This window comes from Antechinus flavipes, chromosome 2 (assembly GCF_016432865.1).
Source record: "Antechinus flavipes isolate AdamAnt ecotype Samford, QLD, Australia chromosome 2, AdamAnt_v2, whole genome shotgun sequence".
Lineage (NCBI taxonomy): Eukaryota > Metazoa > Chordata > Mammalia > Dasyuromorphia > Dasyuridae > Antechinus > Antechinus flavipes.
Window position 1 is genome coordinate 400,800,812 of NC_067399.1, and position 22,619 is coordinate 400,823,430.

Consider the following 22,619-nt stretch of genomic DNA (forward strand, 5'->3'; position numbering starts at 1 on the left):
ATGGCTCTCCCTAGTCAGGGCCATATGACCTCCTGGCAGGGGTCCAAAGCTTAATGGAGTAGATGTTGGGACGCTGGTGATGAAGCAGCACTGGCAGGCCAGATGACCAGGAGAGGGCTGGAGTGGACCACTGGGTGGGATATGAAGCATGCCCTGGGGGCTGTACAGTCTGACTCCCCATTCAGCACAAGGTACTGTGCCAATGCTCATTTTGAACAGGTAGGTCAAAACTGAATGGATGAAATCACCCAAGGTGTGATTTCAGGAGGCCTGCTGATTCAGGTGAAAGTGAAGCAGAGCAAATGGCAAATAGCTAGCCAAGATAGTTAGTGAAATTGTATGTAGAACATGATATGGTATTTAGGTCTGACTTGACATAGTGTAGTTATCAATTTAGCATATCAGCTATCATTAGGAATGGGAGAAAATGAAGCTCTTAGCATGAAAGGAGACATGATTGATCTTGCCTGGGACTTTCCCTGTTTTTGCTTTGGTCTGATATCCTTCCTCAACTGACTGATTCCCAACCTTTCTGTGTAACTTGTTATTAAATGAGTCTTGCTTCAGCAAACAACCTGTTGTTACTTTAATATGGAAACAAGAGGTTGTATTTTTTCATGGCATTAATTGCCTTTAACTCAAAGAGTGTTAACAATGGGCACATTGTATTATGAAGGCAAGATACCTTATCCTAAGACTTCTCTCTATTCTTCATTTAAATTGATTAATAAAAACTTACATCCTCTTTTAATCAATTTATTTAACTTTATGGGTCACCATGGTCAAAGAACTCATTGCCTACTTACCAGCTCCTGGTGCCTCTCTATACTTAACTAGACTGGTCCTCAGGAAGAAGATAATTTGGGTGGGAGGAGCCAAGATGGTGGAAAGTTAGAAAGGTCTTTGATCTCTGCCTTGTGTCCCTCAGATCAACACTAGATCAAGGTTTTTGGAGTGACAGAATCAATGGGTTTTGGAGTGGCAGAATCCACAAATATTTGGAGTGTAACAAATTTCCAGCAGAATATATATATTTTTTAAAATAACTTTTTATTGACAGAACCCATGCCAGGGTAATTTTTTACAACATTATCCCTTGCACTCACTTCTGTTCCGATTTTTCCCCTCCCTCCCTCCACCCCCCCCCCCCCCCCATGGCAAGCAGTCCTGTACATGTTAAATAGGTTACAGTATATCCAATATATGTATGCAGAACCGAACATCTCTCTTGTTGCACAGGGAGAATTGGATTCAGAAGGTAAAAATAACCCGGGAAGAAAAACAAAAATGTAAGCAGTTTACATTCATTTCCCAGTGTTCTTTCTTTGGGTGTAGCCAGCAAAAGAAATTTTGGAAGAATTTCAAGAAAAGTCTCAGTAGGATAGTGGAGGGAGATGGGGTTGCAGCACTGTGCAGATACAGTGCAGGGAGACCCAGGACCACAGAAGGAATCTAGTGGGAGGCTCGTAGCCAAAATACAGCAACATTTGTTGCTCTATCCTGGTTCAGGAAGAAGATACTCTGATTTCTTACAGGTTAGTTAAATCTCATAGTCTTTGTGTATCATCTTTTAGAAATCCAGTATGCTTCCATAATAGGGCACAGAAGTGAGATTTCATAAAGATCATAGTATATGAAGCTGGAAAGGATGTTAAAAATGATCTAATAATGACCTTTTTGTTTTACAACTGAGGAAAGTGAGGTCCAGAGGAATTAAGTGACTTGTTTAAGGTATGTACAAGAGCCAGGTTTTGAACCAATGTCCTCTGGTTCCAGATGCACTAAAAATTGTTACAGTGGAGGTAGAGCAAAGATGGAGAAGTAAAGGTAGGGACTCACCCAACCTCTCCCCTAAAACCACTCCAAATTAAACAATGACTCTGAACAAATTTTTAGAGCATCAGAACATCCCAAAGTATGGAGTAGAACATTTTCAAGCTGAAGGCAACTTAGAAAGTCAGCAGAAAAGGTCTGTGACATCAGAGCAGGAGTCTATTGCTGGTGCAAGCAATAACAGAGCATCACAGCTCAGACCCCAGCCTCAGATCCAGATCTGACCCCAGTCAGACTTCTGAATTAATGTCAGTACTGGTGGCTTTCAGACCTCTTAGGCCAGAGACACTAACAAGGAACCCACAAGCTCAGCAGAAAAAGTCTGTGGAACCAGAGTAGGAGCTTTGCTCAGGCTGTACCAGCACAGCCCAGACCATGGCCACAGCCCAGACCTGGACCCAGGGCAGGACCTCTATGATATTCCAGAGAGCAATGGAATTAGAATTACAACCAAGAATCACCTACCCAGCAAAACTGAGTATAATCCTTCAGAAGAAAAAGTGGTCATTCAGTGAAATAGAGGATTTTCAAACATTTAGACCAGAGCTGAATGGAATATTTGGTTTTCAAATATAGGACTCTGGAGAAGCATAAAGAGGTAACCAGGAAAGTGATATCATAAGTGACTTAATAAGGTTTATCTGTTTGCATTCCTACATGGGAAGGTGATACTTTTAACTCATTAGAACTTTCTCATTATTATGAGTTAGAAGGAGTGTATATAGACAGAGGGCACGTGTGTTGAATATGAAGGGATAATATCTAAAAAAAATAAAATTAAGGGGTGAGAGAGGAATGTTATTTGGAAAGGGAAAGGGAGAAGTAGAATGGAGCAAATTATCTGCCATAAAAAAAGAGGCACGAAAAAGCTGTTACAATGGAGGGGAAGAAGAGAGGAGAGGTTGAGAAAGTGAATCTTATTCTCATTAGAATTGCCTCAAAGAGGAAATAATATACATACTCAGTAGGAGTATAAAAATCTATCTTACCCTGCAGGAAAATAGGAGAGGAATGGAATATGGGAAAGGGGAGAGGATGACAAAAAGAGAGGGCATATGGGGGGGGGAAAGTGGTAGGTATCAAAACACTTTTGAGGAGGGACAGAGAGGAGAGAGAGAGAATAACTAGAGAGCGAGGAATACAATTAGCACTAGCAATTGTAAAAAGAATCTCAAAGCAAGTTTCTCTGATAAGTTCTTATTTCTCAAAATAAAGGAAATTGAGTCAAATTTATAAAACATAAGAGCCATGTCCTAATTGATAAATGAACAAAAGATATGATTTGTACCCAAAGGGTTATAAATTCATGCATATTCTTTGACCTAACAATACCACTACTTGGCCTGAAAAAAAAGAGATTAAAAAAAAAATGAAAATGACCTATATGTACAAAAGATATTCATAATAACTCTCTTCTCAAGACAAAAAAAAAAAAAAAGAGGACATTGAGGGGGTGCCCATCAATTGGGATAGTGGCATGATAAGCTGTAGTATGTGTTTATGATGGAATATTATTCTTCTATCGGAAATGATGAGCAGAATTCTCTCAGGAAAAAAAAAAAAAAACACCTGGAAAGTCCTCCATGAACTCAAGCAAAGCGAAATGTACTGTGTACAAAGTAATAGCAATGTTCTGGGATGACCAGCTATGAATGACTTTGCTATTTTCAGTAATACAATCATCCATGTCTACTCTGAAGGATTTATTATGAAAAATCCTATCCATGCCCAGAGAAGGAACTAATTGAGTCTGAATACAGATTGAAACATTCTTTCTCTTGTTCTCTTTTTCTCTTTTTAACTTAGTTTTTCTTGAGGGTTTTAATTTTCATTAGGGTGAGTGATGTAATTTTTTTTTCACAATTTGGATTTTATGAAAATGTTTTGGCTAACTTCACAAGTGGTTTCTTAATTGTGGGTTGGGATAAAGGAGAGAACCTAAACTCAAAAAATTTAAAAACATATATAAAAATATTGTTTTTGAATATAACTGGGGAAAATATTAATAAATAAAAGAAAAAATGTGACAATGTTTTATACAGAGGATTGTTAAACTACCTCCTGAGGACTAAATTCCACAGGCCTAATAATGTTTTTTAAAATAAAGTTTTATCACATTTAAAAATGTGACAACATTTTTTTTTTAGCTCTTAGGGTTGTACAAAAATAGGCTGAAAGTCTAATTTGGTTCTTGGTTATGGTTTGCTGAACTGAATATTATACCACATAACCTTCTGTCTCAATATTTACTTACTAAATGGCTAACCCAAGGTTCTAATCCATATTTCCTGACTCCTAATCTAGTGGGTTTTTTTTTGCCATTCACTGCACAAGCAATAAAACTTTGCCATGTTCCCATTTGGAGTATGTGACAGAGTGGCCTTTTTTGTTAGAAAATCAGATCAAGAGGAACCTTCTCTACCTGACCCAAACCCAAAGGACGTCTTTTTGTCTTGGCCATCATTTCATTGTATCTCTCTGACTCTGTCTCTCTGTCTATTTCTGTCTGTCTCTGTCTGTCTCTGTGTCTATCTATCTCTATCTAATGGATGCATGGATGATTTGTAAAACATCCAATGACCATGACTCTGCCCCATTAATTTGTTCCACCTACATAATTGCCCAACTGAGCAATAGTCAGGATTATTTCATTTTACTATATGACAGCATTCAGCCAAATCCTTCCAAAGTTCCCGGGAAGAATAATTTCTTTACAAATACTTTAAATTGGTAAGAATGACTAATAGAAGGAATAACAGTCAAGTCAACATTTACTAGTGCCAAGCATTGTGCTAAATTCCTAGCAATACAGAGAAAGGCAGACATAATTCCTGCCTTCAAGGAGCTCACATTCCAGTGGGAGAGACAAGATACAAATAACTGTATATGTACAAATTATATAGAGTAAATGGAAGGAAATCTCAGAGAGAAGGTATAAGCAAGAGTCAGAGGAACGTGAGTAGGGTAGAGAAAGGGTGAGGAAGATCTCTTAAAGAAGATGGGATTTGAACTGAAACAGAATTGGATTCTTAAAGTACTTAGAAAGTTTATAATGACAGATCGGATCAAAACATTTAATGGAGATAAATGTAAAGTTTTATGATTTGGTTCAAGGAATCAATTGCACAAATATATTGTGGCATTATAGAAAGATGGGAACAAGCAGAAAAGAATTTCACCACGTTATGCCTGGAAATCACCAGAAGTAACCAGAATAGTGGAGCCAGAAAACATTGGTGATCTTCTAGTATCAGAATAGAAAACAGTGTCAAAGTAGAATCAGAAGATTTGAGATGAAACCCTGCCTTTGCTGCTTACCACTTTTGGACCTTGGGCAAGTCTTTTAAGCCCTTTCAGCCTCAGTTTCCCTGTTTGTAAAATGAGGGGGAGTTGGACTAAATATCCTCTGAAGTCCATTTTAGCTTTAAATCTATGATCCCCATAAGTCATGAGTTTCTTTTTTATACATGTGTTCTGATCACACTGGTTTCCTAATAAATGTTAACTTAATCATATTGTATGTACCATCTCATATATGCTGACTAGATACAGGCTCCCTACATGTGTTCCCCTCTGTACATTTATCTCACTGAATTTCGCTCTGTAAATGTTCTCTTTATGTGGCTACAGTTTCCCTCCTCTACTGATCCACCAGATTCTTCTAGTTACCTTGTATCATTACCTTCCTACCTCTCCCTCAACCTTCCTACCCAACAAGGTGCTAAATTTTGTTAATTGCACTACCAGGAATGTGCTGGTAAATATTAAATAATTGGCTCTCAGAATATAAGTATTCATGATCCACTTTGAGTTTAAACTTCATTAATAACATTCTCTTAATCACTTTTTTAAGTCTAAAGCAAAATAATAAATCAAACTCTGATTTTTGGTCTTTTCCTATTTCCAAGATGCAAATGCTCACAATGAAAATGTAACAATTGACTCTCACTAGCCAGTTTAAGCTGGCTCCAGTACAATCCTGTGACTACCTCCATTATTTTTGGCATCCTTCTTCTTCTTTGGAGACTCTAGCCAGAAGCATAAAGTAGTTGGAATAATTCTGCAATTTTGACCAGCAGTGCCCTTGGGCTCTGTGCAACAATGCTGAGTGGAAACCAGTGGAGAGCAGACTAAGTGGGTTAAGTGATGGCCCCACCAGAAGTCATCACTTGCTCTGCACTATTGGGTTGCTGAAAGAAGGCATGGGAAACTTCTGAAGATGCAGATGAGCAAACTGCAGGCTGTGGTTGGAATGGGAAGGCAAACTCCTACCCTAGTTGAAACCCTTAATATCTGTCATTAAAAACTAGTACTACCCAAAGAAAGAACACTGGGAAATGAATACAAACTGCTTGCATTTTTGTTTTTCTTCCCGGGTTATTTATACCTTCTGAATTCAATTCTCCCTGTGCAACAAGAAAACTGTTCAGTTCTGCACACATATATTGTATCTAGGATATATTGTAACGTATTCAACATGTAAAGGACTACTTGCCATCTAGGGGAGGGGGTAAAGGAAGGGAGGGGAAAAATTGGAACAGAAGTGAATGCAAGGGATAATGCTGTAAAAAATTACCCTGGCATGGGTTCTATCAATAAAAAGTTATTTTAAAAAAATAATAAAGAAACCACGATCCACTAAAAAACAAAAAACAAAACAAAACAACAACAAAAAAAACAAGTACTGAACTGTTTTTTTTCTCCTTCTTTCTCAAAGATGACCTCGACATCAGGGAGATAATGCCATGACAGGCAAGTGAATTGGATTTAAGGAAGGGAAGGTTGTGCAAGATCACTAGCCTTATTTTCTCCTCCACAGGCATCTGAGTCCAGTGACCAGATATAGATCAGGATGATTGGAAACAGTGCTGGATGCAAAGGGAGATCTTGGGTTTTTTAAGCTAGTCTTCAACACATCCATTCAGTGATTAAAACTAGGTAGTAAATGAGACAAAGAATGGCCTCCAGAGTTTATTCAATATCTAGCATTCTACATTGTGGCAAATACAGATGGAGAAATAAGATAAACATAAGATACTATTACCATAATTCTGATCAAATAGGAAATGCAAATATACATATCTGATTGGTCTTCCTGTATATAGGCTGTAGTTATTCCAATTCAGGGCCTCCCTATTTGCCAAAATAATTTCCCTAAGTGTCAATCTGAGCAGGACCCTTCCTTGCTCAAATGAATAAACAAATAAAGTATAGAGACTCTTTATTGCTTTTAGGATCTCTATCTTTTTTTGGTATGAAATTCCCTCAATAATTTGGTTCCAATATACCTTTCCATCCTTGCTTCATATTATTCCCTTTTACCCATGTTACATTCTAGTCAAATTGGACTGAGAATTTCTTTATAAATTTAGCATTCTATCTTCTGGTTTCATGTCTTTGCATGAGCTATATCCTTCATATCAGAAACACTCTGTCTCCTCACCTCCACTTGGTTTCTTTCAATACTAATCTCAGGTATCAAGTACCTCTTATACAAAACCTTTTCCAAATCTCTTGGTTGTTGATATTCTCTACTTCTTCAAATTGTTTTTTATTTATTTCACAAGTTTATAGACTTAGAGATGGAAGGCACTTTAAAGCTCATCCTATTCAATCCTTTCATTTTACACAAGAGCAAGCTGATTTCCAAAGAAGGGAAGATTCTTCTCCAAGATAACACACATGGTAAAGTAATAGAATTTGGATTTGAACCCAGGTCCTTAATTCCAAATTTTTTTCCAATAGAATTTTTCCCCATAGAATTCCCATGGAATTACTCTATTGTTATTATATTTGTTATAGCCTCCCAATAGAATAGACGTTCCTTCAAGACAAGGATGGTTTTATTCATTACCTTGTATCCTTAGTACTTTGTACTGTGTCTCATGCAAAGTAAGCATTTAATAAATGTTATTTGAATTAAATTCTAGATCTTTTAGTTAACTACAATGTCTGATCTTGATAAAATCTACAATCTCTGTAGGTTTCAATAAAGGTGACTAAAGGATCTCCAAGGATTCTTCCAACTCGGAATCCTAGAATATTCCATAATTTTTGTTGTGAAAAGACCTAAGAGTGATATAGACCACAATCTCAATATGATTCAACAGTGCTCACAGTTTGAATCAATATGATTCAAACAGTAAGTGACAATTATATAATGCTGTAAAGTTTGCGAAACACAAAGGGTAATATTAAACCATTATGGCAGAGGAAGATTAAAAAAAAGGTGATCACCCCACTAGAGGGATTTGACCTAAGTTATCTCATTTGAGCCACACAACAATTCTGTAAAGTGGGGTATTATAGGTATTTTCATTCCCATGTCACAAATGAAGATGCAGAGAGGGGCTTGGAAAGGTGATATTACTTGCCTGTAGTCACCCAGCTAGTAAGTTTGAACTCAGATCTTCCTTAGAATCTAAGTCAAATTCTCTATTCCAAGTAGCAATCAAAAAAAGCTAATGAAACTTTCAATTTTGATAACACCAACATCTTGACAACTCAGGATTCTAGCTTGCTACTTTTCTTTTTAAAAGTAATATTTCTAAAACTTAAAAAAAATTAACCTAGCCCTCTCACTAATTTCCACCTTGCCACTAAGAGAGCTTAAAACAATAACATATGAAATCCCTCAATATCCAGTTGAGTGGTCCAGCAAAACAAATTCCTGCATTACCCATGTCCACAAACCTCTCTTTCTTTCTCTCTCCTACCTCTCCCTCTTTCCCCCAATCTTCTCTCTGTCTCTCTCACTTTTCTGACATGTTCGCAATTCATCATTTCTCTGATATGACATGAGTGCCATGTTTCATTTTCATTCTTTTAAACTTATAGTGTTGATCATTGTGTTAATAAAAATTCTAAGTCCTTTCAAAATTGTTTTTCCTTCTTTTTAATTTTTAATAGCCTTTTATTTTCAAAATATATGCAAGTATAGTTTTCAACATTTACCCTTGCAAAACCTTGTGTTCCAAATTTTTCTCCTTCCTTTCCCCCCAGTCCCTCCTCTAGACAGCAAGTAATCCAATGTAGGTTAAACATGTGCAATTTTTCTAAACATTTCCACATTTATCATGCTGCACAAGAAAAATCAGATCAAAAGGCAAAAAGAAAAAAATGAGAAAGAAAAAAAGCCAGCAAACAATAACAAAGAAAGTGAAAATACTATATTGTGATCCACATTCAGAAACACTGATGCATCAAAGGGTATGCACAGTTTGATATCCCTTTGGGCATCATTCCAAATTGCTCTCCAGAATAATTGGATCGTTTCATAATTTCATCAACAATGTTTTAGTGTCCCAGTTACCCCGCACGCCTCCAACATTTATTATTATCTTTTCCTGTCATCTTAACCAATCTTAGAGGTGTGTAATGGTATCTCAGAGTAGTCTTAATTTCCACTTCTCTAATCAATAGTGATTTAGAGCACCTTTTCTTATGACTAGAAATAGCTTTAAAATTGTTTTTCTTTATGTTATAATTTTAAAAATTGTTCTAGTTCTATTCACTTTTTTTGCATCAGTTCATAAGGTTTTCCCAGTTTCCTCTAAAATTATTCATTTCATCATTACTTGTGGCAGAATAATATTCTATCACAGCCCATATACCACAATTTGGTTAGCCATTATCCAATAACCCTTAGTTTCTAATTTTTAACTACAACCAAAAGAGTTGTTCTGAATATCTTTGTACAAAAAAGAACCTTTTCCTTTTTGATTTATTTGGGATATAGGCTCAGTAGTAATACAGCTAAGTCAAAGAGTATAAAGAATTTGGTAACTTATGGGCATAGTTCCAAATTGCTTTCTAGAACAACTGTACAATTCACAATTACATCAATAACATACTAATATACTTGTTTTCCAATAATCCACCTTCCCTTACATTTGTCATTTTATTTTTTAAAAAATTTTTCCCCAGTTTTGTTAGGTTTTAAGTAGAACCTTAAAGTAATTTTAATTTGTATTCTCTAATTATTGGTAATTTTTTCATAAGATTATTAATTTAGATTTCTTCCTTTATAAACTTCATATCTTTTGATCTTTTATCTACTGGGGAATGACTTAATCTTATAATTTTGAATCAGCTCCTTATATATCTCTAAGATATATGTTTATATATACATATATATAATATATATTTCTAAAATATTTTATTTCTTTAGAAAGTTTTTGCAATAACTCTCCAGTTACCTTCTAATCTTTGTTACATTATTACATTTTTATTATTACATTGTGTGTGCAAAATCTTTTACATTTTGTATAATCAAAACAGTCTATTTTACCTTGTGTGATCTTCTCTATCATTCATTTAGTTATAAGCTCTTCTATCTTCAGATGTAATTACTATGTTCCATTCTCTTCCACTACAACTCATTTGTATATCATGACATCACTTCCCTGATATCTTGGTTTTCTTCATGAATGAATTTGAACCTTTTATATTTAGATCATGTATTTCTCTGGGCCTTATCTTGATATATGGAATGATGTGTTAGTCTAAACCCAATTTCTGCTAATTTTTGTCTCATTTTCCCAGAAATTTTGATAAAACAGACTTTTCTCATGGTAATGAGAATCTTTTCTTATTCTCTATTATTATTATTAGTAATATCATTAGTGGTAATAATAATAACTGCCAACACAAATATATGTAGATATTTACGAATATAGACATCACTTATCAGACACTATGCGATCTTCTATATAAATATAAATGAAGCACTATGCAATTGTTTTTCTGCATGCTATATACCTAATTTGTTCTGCTTTTGAACCTCTTTATTTTTTACCTTCTACCAAATTACTTTAATGATTACTGCATTATAATCAGTTGAAGATCTGTTACTAATAGATATCTTTTCTTACTCTCTCCCCCCATTATTATCCTTTGATATTTTTTACTTTTTGTTTTTTCCACCTGCATTTTGTATTTATCTAGCCTTAAAAATTCTCTTGGGAATCTGATTGGTAGTGAAAAATTAAATTTATTTAATAGTTTTGTTATTTTCATGATATTGATTTAGCCTACATATAAACAATTAATGTTCCTCTAATTAATTAGATCTATGTTTCTACAAAGTCTTTTATGATTATATAGTCTCTGAGTGAATTTTGGTAGATATGATTCTTTTGAATGGAATTTCTCTTCCTATTTCTTTTTTCTGACTTTTGTTGATGAGATAGCGACATGATCCCTGAACATATCGCTTCTACAGTTGTGTCACAGTTTTCTCAACTGTAAAATGGGGCTAATAATAACACTTAGCTCCCAAGTCATTATTGTAAAATACTTTTTCACAATGCCTATGCAATATAAATGTATCATATAAATGTTGGCTATTTTTACTATATATAGAAATGTTGATTTTTTTCTATGTGGACCTATGTCCTGTATTTTTGCTGAATTATTTTCATTAATTTTTTACTTCAGTTTCTAGGGTTCTCTAACTACAACAACATATCATTGGCAAAAAAGGATAATTTTGTTTCATACTTCTCTATATTCAACTTTTTCTTGTCATCTTGTATTAACTTGCATTTGAAGCATTATGTTAAATATCATGAATAATAATGGACATCCTTGCTTTATTCTTGATCTTAATGGAAAACCTCTAACTTCTCATATTACATATAACATTTGCTCCTAAGATTTAGATGAATACCATTTATTATAATATGAGAAAACTTACTCATTCCTTCAATTTCTAAAGTTTATGTTAAAATGGAAATGAGTATTGAATTTTGTCAAATGCCTTTTGGCTTCTATTGATAAATTCATACAGGTTTTTATTACTTGAATTATTAATATTGAAACTGAAATTACTTTCAAAACTGAAAGTCAGTACAAGATATGCAAATCTTAAAAGGAAATTGATAGTGTGAGGCTCAATGAAATGAAACAGGCATAGTCCTACTCCATTTCTTTCTCTGTCTCTGTTTTTATCTCTCTTTATCCTTTTTCCCCTGTCCCTCTCACTCCCTCTGTCTCTGTCTCTCTCTCCTTATATACATACATACATATTCATAAATACATATACATACATGCATGTGTGTGTATACATGTATACCAAATACATCACTGAGGTGAGTTTATAAAATAAATATAAACTGGATATAAATGTTTCATATTTTTACCTAATTTCTCTAAGTGATAATGTTAACACATTATTTGATAAAATAGTTTGATAATTTCCTTTATTTTCTCTTTGATTATTTATTGTACATTCTTCTTTTTCATTTTTGATATGAGTAATTTTTATTTCTTCCCTTTATTTTTAAAAATCAGATTAGGCAATCATTTATTTGTTTTAACAGATTCTAGAATGTTATTTGTCACCCTTGATGTTTCTCTCAGGTTCAGCAAACTGTGTACTATAGAAGAATATTAAAAAGTAATTTTTTAATAAAATTCAGAATTAAAAAAAAATTCTTTAGCCTAAAAACCTTTTGAGACTTTTCTCTGTAGGTAGAATAAAAACTATTACTAATTTCAACTCTATATGAGATATGACCATTGACTCTCAACCTGACTGAAGTGATTATTGTCTCAAACCATCCTTTATTGAGAAAGAATTAGGTAGGATAATGGATACAGTACCAGATATGGAATCAAGAAAACTTACCTTCAAGTTCAAATCTGGGCTCAGATATTGCTAACTGTGTGATCAAGTCTCTTAATTCCATTTGCCTCAGTTTCCTCATCTGTAAAACAAGCTGGAGTAGGAAATGGCAAACCACTCCAATATTTTTGTTTAGAAAACCTCAGATGAACAACAATAATAATTGATAGAAGAGATCAGGCCCCTTTGAATCCAGGAATTAGAAGAATGATAACTTCTTTACTCAGCTATTCTGAAATGTTGACCCAAAGTATATTTTTATGATCTTTTCCTTGTTTAAGATAGCTATAAATGAGATCTGAAATCATCTTGGTATAGAACAATGGTGTTAAACTGAAATAGAAATAAGGCCATTAAACCATATATAAGGAGTCTTGAGGGTTGCATAATGACTTAGTTTTAAAATTATCTATATTTTGTTGTATGTTTTTTTAATTTTGTTAAATATTTTCCCAGTTGCCTTTTAATTTGGTTTCAATCACACTCAAGCTATAAGTAGCTTGGATATAAATAAATGCTCAATTAAATTATTTCTGATAGATGAGTCAGAATTGTGGAATATAGTATTAGCATTACTACTGTAATAGAGCTAGCTATTTGGTACAGTGGACAGAATGGACAGAGAATCAAGAGGACCTGAATTCAAGTCCAACTTCAGACATTTGCTAACTAATGTGAATAAGTCATTTTCTTTAACCATAAATTGGGGCTAACAATACCACCTAACATACAAGGTTACTGCGAGGATTGAATGAGATAGTATTTATAAAGAACATAGTACAATGCTTGGTGCATAGTAAATACTATATAAGCTTATCTTCTTTCTACTATCTTAACAATTTTTTTCAACAATACTCAATTTTGCAAATCATGGCCCAAATCAACACAATGTTCTTTATTTACAGAACATGCAAACCACAAACTCAGTAGCAAAAACTTTTAAAAACTAAAAAATAAAGTTTGTATTTAAAAACTTAAATAAAAAGGGGAGTAATAAGAAGGACTATTCTTATTCTATGACCTCATATGCAAATGGTATCATCTCAAAGAGTTTTCAAAAAAAAAAATAATCTAATTTCTAACTAATCCCTCCAGAGATATCAATAAAGATAGCCATTTGCCTTTTGGCTTCAACAATGGCTACAACCATACCCTATCCATTTCTGCTCACTTCCTGTTGTTGCTTCTGAAAAGTCTTTTAAAAAAACTTTTATAATTTATCTAGCTTCTCACACTTCTTTCTTCCTTTTCCCAAATACATTCAAAGGGCTAATGAATAAATATTTCCACCAAAACACAGGATAGTTATTCTTGCTTTATTCCTAGTTGGGAGTGGAAGGGGGTTAAAACAGAAGATTTTTTCCAAATTTAAGATCCTCTGCCAGGGGTTCTCAAACTTTTTAAATAGGAGGCCAGTTCACTGTCCCTCAGACTGTTGGAGGGCCGGACGATAGTGAAAACAAAAATTTTGTTTTGTGGGCCTTTAAATAAAGAAACTTCATAGACCTAGGTGAGGGGGATAATCGTCCTCAGCAGCTATGCCTCGAGCCATAGTCTGAGGACCTCTGCGTGCCTGGACAATTAGTACTTCTCAGGGTTGGACCCAAAGAGTGTATACTATCAGATCCCCAGGTCAGAGGAAGGTCAAGAAAAGATAATCTACATCTGTTCAGTGATATCTATCAATTTAAGTGGAATTCCCCCCAAGAGTTTCTACTAGATTTACTCATTCTTTCATGAAAAAAATGAATTAGTGAGATAAAGACATAGTGGAAGTTAATTGTATCAGATTTAGAAAAAATAAAAACATGAGGAAAGATTGTTGTTGGTATTAGGAACCATTGTTTTAAGGCTCCTTGTTGGAACAAAACTAATGCAAACAAGATTAGAAGGGAAGCCACAAACTGGGAAAACATTTTCACAGTTAAAGGTTCTGATAAAGGCCTCATTTCCAAAATATAGATTGGCTAAGATGACAGGAAAAAATAATGATGAATGTTGGAGGGGATGCGGGAAAACTGGGACACTAATGCATTGTTGGTGGAGTTGTGAACGAATCCAACCATTCTGGAGAGCAATCTGGAATTATGCCCAAAAAGTTATCAAACTGTGCATACCCTTTGATCCGGCAGTGTTTCTACTAGGCTTATACCCCAAAGAGATACTAAAGAAGGGAAAGGGACCTGTATGTGCCAAAATGTTTGTGGCAGCCCTGTTTGTAGTGGCTAGAAACTGGAAAATGAATGGATGCCCATCAATTGGAGAATGGTTGAGTAAATTGTGGTATATGAATGTTATGGAATATTATTGTTCTGTAAGAAATGACCAGCAGGATGAATACAGAGAGGACTGGAGAGACTTACATGAACTGATGCTAAGTGAAATGAGCAGAACCAGGAGATCATTATATACCTCAACAACAATACTGTTTGAAGATGTATTCTGATGGAAGTGGATTTCTTTGACAAAGAAAAGATCTAACTCAGTTTCAGTTGATCAAGGATGGACAGAAGCAGCTACACCCAAAGAAAGAACACTGGGAAATGAATATAAACTGCTTGCATTTTTGTTTTTCTTCCTAGGTTATTTATACCTTCTGAATCCAATTCTCCCTGTGCAACAAGAAAACTGTTCAGCTCTGCACACGTATATTGTATCTAGGATATACTGTGACCTATTTAACATGTATAGGACCTGTTTGCCATCTGGGGGAGGGGGTGGAAGGAAAGAGAGGAAAAATCGGAACAGAAGTGAGTGCAAGGGATAATGTTGTAAAAAATTACCCTGGCATGGGTTCTGTCAATAAAAAGTTATTTTAAAAAAAAAAAAAAAAGAAAGAAAAAAAGAATCCTTGTTTGGTTTGTGCCAAATAAGCATTTCTTTTTCTTTGAGCTTTGCATTGTCATCTTCTGTATTTGTGTCCTGGTTTTTTCTTTGCCATTGTAGTAGTTTTTTATGGTCAAGTTCTTTTTTTGTTACTTACAACATTTCTCCAGCCTATTTCTTGGATTTGAATTTTATATTAAAGTTAGTCTCTTTTCGATAATCCAAACCATATCCAGTCATTCAGTAATGAAGAGAATCAGCTACACCCAGAGAGAGAAATGAGTGTGGATCACAATATAGCATTTCCACTCTTTTTGTTATTGTTTGCTTGCATTTTTATTTTCCTTCTCAAGTTTTTTAAAATCTTCTTTCTAGACCCAATCTTTCTTGAGCAGCAAGATAACTGTATAAATATTTATACATATATATTTATTTAACATATACTTTAAGAAATTTAACATGTATTGGACTACCTGCCATCTAAGGGAGGAGATAGTGGAAAGGATGGGAAAAGTTGGAACAGAAGGTTTTGCAAAAGTCAATGTTGAAAAATTACCCATGCATATGTTTTGTAAATAAAAAGATATTTTTTTAAAAGTTAGTCTCTTTTCATCTGGGAGTAAGCTGCCAATCAACAAGTGCCATTTCTTCAGATCCTTTATTAAGTATTTGGGTCATATAATATCTCAGTAGGGAGGTGAATAATGATCCTAAAATTCTAAGATGTGATATGAAGAAGACAGAAACATCCTTCACTTGGTAAAATCCAAAGAATTATCAAGAATTAAAGATAAAGCAAGGTAGAGCCAACATTGTATATTAAAAACAGCAACTCAGCTGTACTTTTTCAACATTCTCCTCCAAACAACTTTAAAATAATATATCAAATACAATTTTGGAGTGGTAGAGCCAAAAAAAAAAAAAAAAAAACGGTCAGGGTGAAACATTTTCCATGCCTTAGCCTGATTTAGGGGGTTAGCAAGTAAGTCTGTGACAGCAGGGTAAAAGCCTGTTCAGAACGCTGCATACCTATACCAGGGCAGGCTTTGGAGGTGACTACAACAGCAGCAGCAGAATAGCTTCAGGAACTCTTAGTCTAGAGACTGTAAAGGGGAGAGGTTTGGACAACTGATCAGAAGCAGTCTGTAGAAGACCTTCTGATGGCACTGGGTGCAGCTGGCACTGATTAACAACTCAGTGACCCACAGCAGTTTTGGGTCACTGTTCCAGAATGGAAAGTAGCATTTGTGTTTGGTCATAAGGGAACAGAAACTCAGTTCTAAGGCAAAGAAGAATTCTAAACTGTGACTATAGGAGAGCAGGGGATCTGGTCATACTTCCAGGGTTAAGAGGAGCATTAGTACTTGTGGCTGCAAGAGAGCCAGGGTTCTTCCCATAGAGCAAATGATGTTTGGATAAAAAATAGCCTTGAAAATGGCAGCCCACAGCCCACTTTGTAGTGGACAGAAACTGGAAACTGAGTGGATGCCCATCAACTGGAGAATGGCTGAATAAATTGTGGTATAGAATGTTATGGAATATTATTGTTCTGCTCATTTCACTTAGCATCAGTTCATGTAAATCTCTCCAGTCCTCTCTGTATTCATCCTGCTGGTCATTTCTTACCATCATGTGATTGTCTTTCTCATGTGAGTTCTCTGTAAAATAGTCTTTTAAACAAATATGTGCCTGGCATTCAAACAATGTGACCAGCCCATTTGAGTTGTATTCTTTGCAGTAGAGTTTGAATACTTAGCAGTTTTGAGAAAGGATTTTAATATCTGCTATCTTATTTTGTTGGATGATCTTCAGAATCTTCCTGAGACAATTCAGTTTTCTGGCATGGCCCTGGTACACTGTCCAGCTTTCAAAGGCATACAACAATGAAGTCAGCACCTTGAGTGAGACAAGGCTGGCAAATGAAAGCTAGCTTCCTGAAACCGGAATTGGAGCACATTTTTCCTGGAATGACCACTTGAAGCACTGTGAAATCTCTGAAATTTTCAGCTTTGGACCATGGAGTACCCTCTGGTTACAAAGACTGAATTTGTGATTCTACTAAGGAGTCATGAGTTTGGAAGAATCTCAGATTACATTGAGGCAAAAGGGAAGGGATGTTGTGATGATGTGGGAATGTGATTATTTTTCTTGACTTATAATGAAATGTTTGTTTTTTTCATTTTCCCTTGTTTAAATCTATCATTGTGATGAGCAATGGAATGTACATCTTGATAAGTATAAATTCCTAGGATTCAATCTAAGTAAGAATGAGAGAACCAGAAACTCAAGATCCAATCTAACATGGAATATACCTGTGTTATGCTACTTATATTAGATTACATAGGAAATGATCATACACTTGCAAGGACAATCTCTCTCCTCCCTTCCCCTAGGAGGAATTTTCCATTCAGTTTGATCACCTTTCTGATTATGAGTGATATTAATGATGAATGAATGAATGTAAATTCACCTAAACCTCTATTTAGCAAAATCTAGAGCATACTTGAGCTATCATCCAACTATCTACCCCAGGTACTCTATCCTCTGTACCGCCATTGTAAAACTCAGCCAATCGATACATACACATTTATTCAGGGCCTATTATGTGCCAAGCACTATGTTAAGCACTGGGGATACAAAGAGAGTCAAAAGATAGTCCCAGCCCCAATCTAATGGAAGAGACAAGCAAATAGATATGTACAAATAAGCTGTATATAGAATAAAAAGGAAACAATTAAACTGTGGAGAACATTAGGATAAAGAAGGCTTGGGAAAAACTTCCATTAAAATATGGGATTTGATATGGATCTTAAAAGGAAGCCAGGGAAGCCAGTAAGTGAAAATGAGGAAAAAAAGGCATGGAACACAGCCCAAGAAATTGTCCAGAGCCAAGAGATAAAAGTCTTATTCATGTAATAATAATATTCAAGAAAGACAACATCACCAAATCAAAGAATACATAGCAAAGCATAGGGTAAAAGAAGACTACTGTACCGTACCCAGAATTCTAACAGTTTTCGTCTCATGTTCTGAGAAGAGTCATCAAATCAGTACTATTATTATTGTTGGAAAGAGTGGGGCAATAACTACTTAGTGCTGTTTTAACTATTTTCATAATACTTTAGCCCAAAGTTCTTTTTCTTGGTCACTAGTTTCATGTATTTGCTTTAATGGTTAACAATGGTAACAAAAATCTGGAGTACATATAGTGTGTCTGGGATGGCCTCTTTCTGTGTGGAGAACCTGGGGAGCTTGCTGCCAGGAAAATCATGATGATGGAGAAAGAAGGAAAGAGTATGGAGCATGTCTAGACCTAACTTTAAAGATGGCCCTAGACACTTACTGACTGTGTAATTGTGGGTAAGACATTTAACACTGTCTGACTCAGTTTCCTAACTTGTAAAATGGGATGAGAACTCATATTTTCCTGATTCCAGGCCCAGCACTCAATCTCTAGCTCTGCCCAGCTACCCATCTTTGAAGGTAGACTATAAATATGCTATTCCCATGTTATAGGATCTTATCTCTCCACCTTATTGCAGGGATAATGAGATAATATTTGTGAAGTTTTCTGCTATGTAATTGATAATTATGATGATAATGATAAATAATCCCATAGAAGCAAAGACAAAACAAAAAACCACTTGCCCTCAAGGAGTCTGTGTTATGCAATTATTAATTAAGCAATCCCCAGTAATCCAAACACATCCCCTTCAAGTATCACAGTGGACCTGCGAGATTTTACTCACGTTAAATTCCTGGATTCCCTGGTCCACTGGAAGGAATCTGATTTTTTAAAGCTGGGCAGACTACAAATGATCTTCTTTAGGTTTAACTTAACTCCAGAGTCAGTATCATCAGAGCTGGACCCTCTACTGAGCAGCAGCTTAGAAGACATGATGGCTGTGGAAACAGGATTATAATAGACTTATGGGATACACAAAGTGCTTTCTTTACAATAAAATTTGGAGGTTTTATTGTGACATCATTTCAGTTATATTCAACCCTTCATGATCCCATTTAGGGTTTTCTTGGTAAAGATATTGGAGTGGTTCCTTCTCCACCCCATCTTACAGATGAGGAAACTGAGAGAAACAGGATTAAGTGATTTCCCCAGGGTCACCCAATAATAAGTGTCTGAGACAGGATGAGAACCACATTTTCCTGATTCCAGGCCCAGCACTCCATCTGCAGCTCTACCTAGCTGCTCAGTTCTGGAGATACAGTATAAATATGTTATTCCCATGTTATAGACAACAAAATTGGGGCACAGAAAGGAAATGAAATGACAGTAAGTGGCAGAAGAAATTTAGACAAAAAGCTCTGCCTACAGTATACAGGCCTTTTGTTCCTGTACACCATTGGCTGTATCCTAAGTTAATTGTATCAGGGAATAACAAGGGCATATGGGCTCTTTAATGTCCAAAAGACTTGGTCAGGGACACAGTTGTCATGGAACTTGAGACACAGGACTTCATCTCTCAAATCATGTGGTGTTCACTGAACTCAAGTCCTCAGAAATAGTAGCATAATTTAGTACACTTGCCTTTTCAATGGCACACGTGATCCAAGAGTACATAAAGACAGTCACAAAGGAAAAGACTTTCAGAACTATTCTGATCTGCTGTGAAGGTGTTTCATAGGAGGTTTGAAACTTTCTTCTTCTCTCTCTTTTGCCCTCCCTCTTTCCCAGGCCATCAACTACAGCGGCAGTTTGAATAGATGGTACAGCACCTAAAAAAATGGCAACCTAGGTGCTCTGGTCTCCATACTCTTATCTGATTGCTATAGGCAATCTTAGTGAACAAAGAATTTATTGTCCTCCTCAGGGTATTTGCAAGCAGGGGCTATCTTCTTTACCCACAGCTCACCAGCCCTGCCTACCATATGTGATAACAAATACCTTTGAACAATTTTTTTGTAAATGCCAAGAAGGCTATAGCTATAGCCCCTAGAAATAATTATTAAAGGGTAATGGGTAGTGCAAATAAATGGCTAACTTTGTAGAGACTGTCTTGATACCCTGCCTAAGCCTACTGGAATTGTGCCCATGAGATTCTTCAGAGGTTTAATAAGATCCAGCTTACCTTTTGAAGGCGCATTCCCTTTCTCAAACTTCTGGCTACTCCTAACACTTTCCCAGGAACTCAGCCCTGATTGGACTTGGGAGTGCTGATACCTGGGCTCTTGCCCACGCTCAGTAGTCTGCAGTGAATCCCACTTGTCTGCCTCATAGTAGCCTTCCATCTGGGGAGAGAACTCTGAGCTACCTCACAATGGTCACTGCCATAGCCAATAGGACTGTGAGAGCCTGAGATGAAAGCAACAAACCCCAGAGGGGAAGAGGAATTTACTGCATGGTGACCAAAGCTTAAACTTCATCATTTGCCCCTTCCTTCCTTCAGCTTTATAGCAAAATGAAGTCAAAGACTTTGAAGGTGAAAGGGACTTTTTGTTCAGTTGTTTTTCAGTCACGTCCCATTTAGGGTTTTCTAGACAGAGATACTAGAGTGGTTTGCTGTTTCCATTTCCAATTAATTTTACAAATGAGGAAACTGAGGCAAGTAAACAGATTGAAGTGACTTGCTCAGAGTCACACAGCTAGAGAACGTTTAAAGCTAGTTTTGGATTCAGGAAAGATGGGTCTTCCTAATTCCAGGCCCAGCACTCTATCCACTGTGCCACCTAGCTTCCCAAAAGGGACCTTAGAGATCAACTAACTAGATCTTATACAATTCTTTACATATGTATCACTTTCAGATACAAAAATTAATAAGATATAGCCTCTGCTGCCAAGATGTTAAAGGCAGTGAAAGAAATGCACAGACACAATTGTGATATAAAAGAGGGAATGCACAGAAGGCATCCAATTTAATGCAACAAGAATTTTGAGAAGCTCAAGGAGAAATTTCAGAGAACAATAATACTTACCTGAGGGGCCAGGGAAGGCTTCAGGTGCTGGAAGTGGGCTTTGAAGGAAAAGGATATCAGTAAGCAAAAATGGGGACAGGAGTACATTTCAGGTTATTGAGGACAGAGTGAGCAAAGGTAAAAGATATGGCAGAGGGCAGGAGAAAAATAGGGGACATTCCCTATCACTTCCAGAATCAAATATAAAAATCCTCTGTTTGGTATTCAAAGTCAGATCAAAAGGGAAAAAAAAAACCAGCAAACAGAAAAACAAAACAAAACAAAACAAAACAAAAAAAAAAAACCGCCAAAGTTCTTACTAATGTAACCCACTCTTTTACATCTTACTCTCCAACACATACTCTTTGATCCAGTGACACTGACCTTCCATTGTTCTATCTTTGGGGTCTGGTCATTTTCTCTAGCTATCCATTCCATGTCTGTAGTGCTATTGCTCTGCATCTCTGCCTCCTGGTTTCCTTTAAGTTCTAACTAAAATTCTGTCTTTTACAAGAAGCCTTTTCCAACCCTTCTTAATTCTAATATCTTCCTTCTTTTAATTTCCCATTTGTTCTGTGTATAGCTTGTTGGTATATAGTTTCTCACTTGTCTCTCTCTTTAGAACATGAGCTCCTTAAGACTAGAAACTGTCTTTTGCCTCTTTTTATACCAGCAGTGTTTAGCACAGTATGTGGGATGTTGTAGGTTCTTAATAAATGCTTATTAATTGATTGGCCTAGAATGGTCTAGTAGGATTAAAATTTAGAGTGCACCAAGGAGAATATTATAAAAGAAGGCTGGAAAGATTGGTCAGAGTTAATATAGAGATCTCTGAGTCAGGGTGATTGTTTTTATCAGAGACATTTGTAAGATGATTTCCCAGTTTTCTGCTTTCCTTTTAATCTTGGTTGCATTGGTTTTGTTTTAATCTAATGTAATCAAAATTATATGTTTTGCATTTTGTTTTGCTCTTTATCTTTTGTTTGTTTTGTTCCCATACATCTACAGGTAAACTATTCCTTGCTCTTCTGATTTGCTTATAGTGTCACCCTTTATGTCTAAATCATGCACCCATTTAGAACTTATTTTGATATATGGTGTGAGATATTGGTTTACATATTAGTCTGTACCTATATAAGTAGGTCTGTACCTACTTATATCTTATTGATTTCCAGTTTTCCAAACAGTTTTTGTTAAATACTGAATCTTATCCCCAAAGTTGGGGAGTTTGGGCTTATCAGATACTGTTATTATAAGCATTCACTACTGTATTTTATGTATCAAGTCTATTCCACTGATCCACCACTCTCTTTCTTGGACCACACCAGATAGTTCTGATAATTACTGCTTTATAATATAGTTTGAGGTCTGGTATTACTAGGCCACTTTTCTTTATAATTCCCCTCCCCGCCCATTCCCTTGA

General features: G+C 35.7%; 1 protein-coding gene across 2 annotated transcripts in view; it reads right to left on the minus strand.

Annotated features, from left to right (window-relative positions):
- LOC127550108 (proton-coupled amino acid transporter 1-like) overlaps positions 1-20,495 on the minus strand; it is a 52,901-nt gene extending 32,406 nt beyond the window's left edge. The window contains exons 1-2 of one of the 2 annotated variants that reach the window (XM_051978740.1): positions 20,374-20,495; positions 19,036-19,189 (exon numbers count right to left, since the gene is read on the minus strand). In XM_051978740.1, the coding sequence (XP_051834700.1) occupies positions 19,036-19,184 (149 nt within the window). In that variant the 5' untranslated portion in view covers positions 19,185-19,189; positions 20,374-20,495. Of the gene's footprint in view, positions 1-19,035; positions 19,190-20,373 lie in introns of those variants that run through there. The other variant, XM_051978741.1, reaches the window with a different exon arrangement.
- Between the last annotated feature and the right edge of the window lie 2,124 nt (positions 20,496-22,619).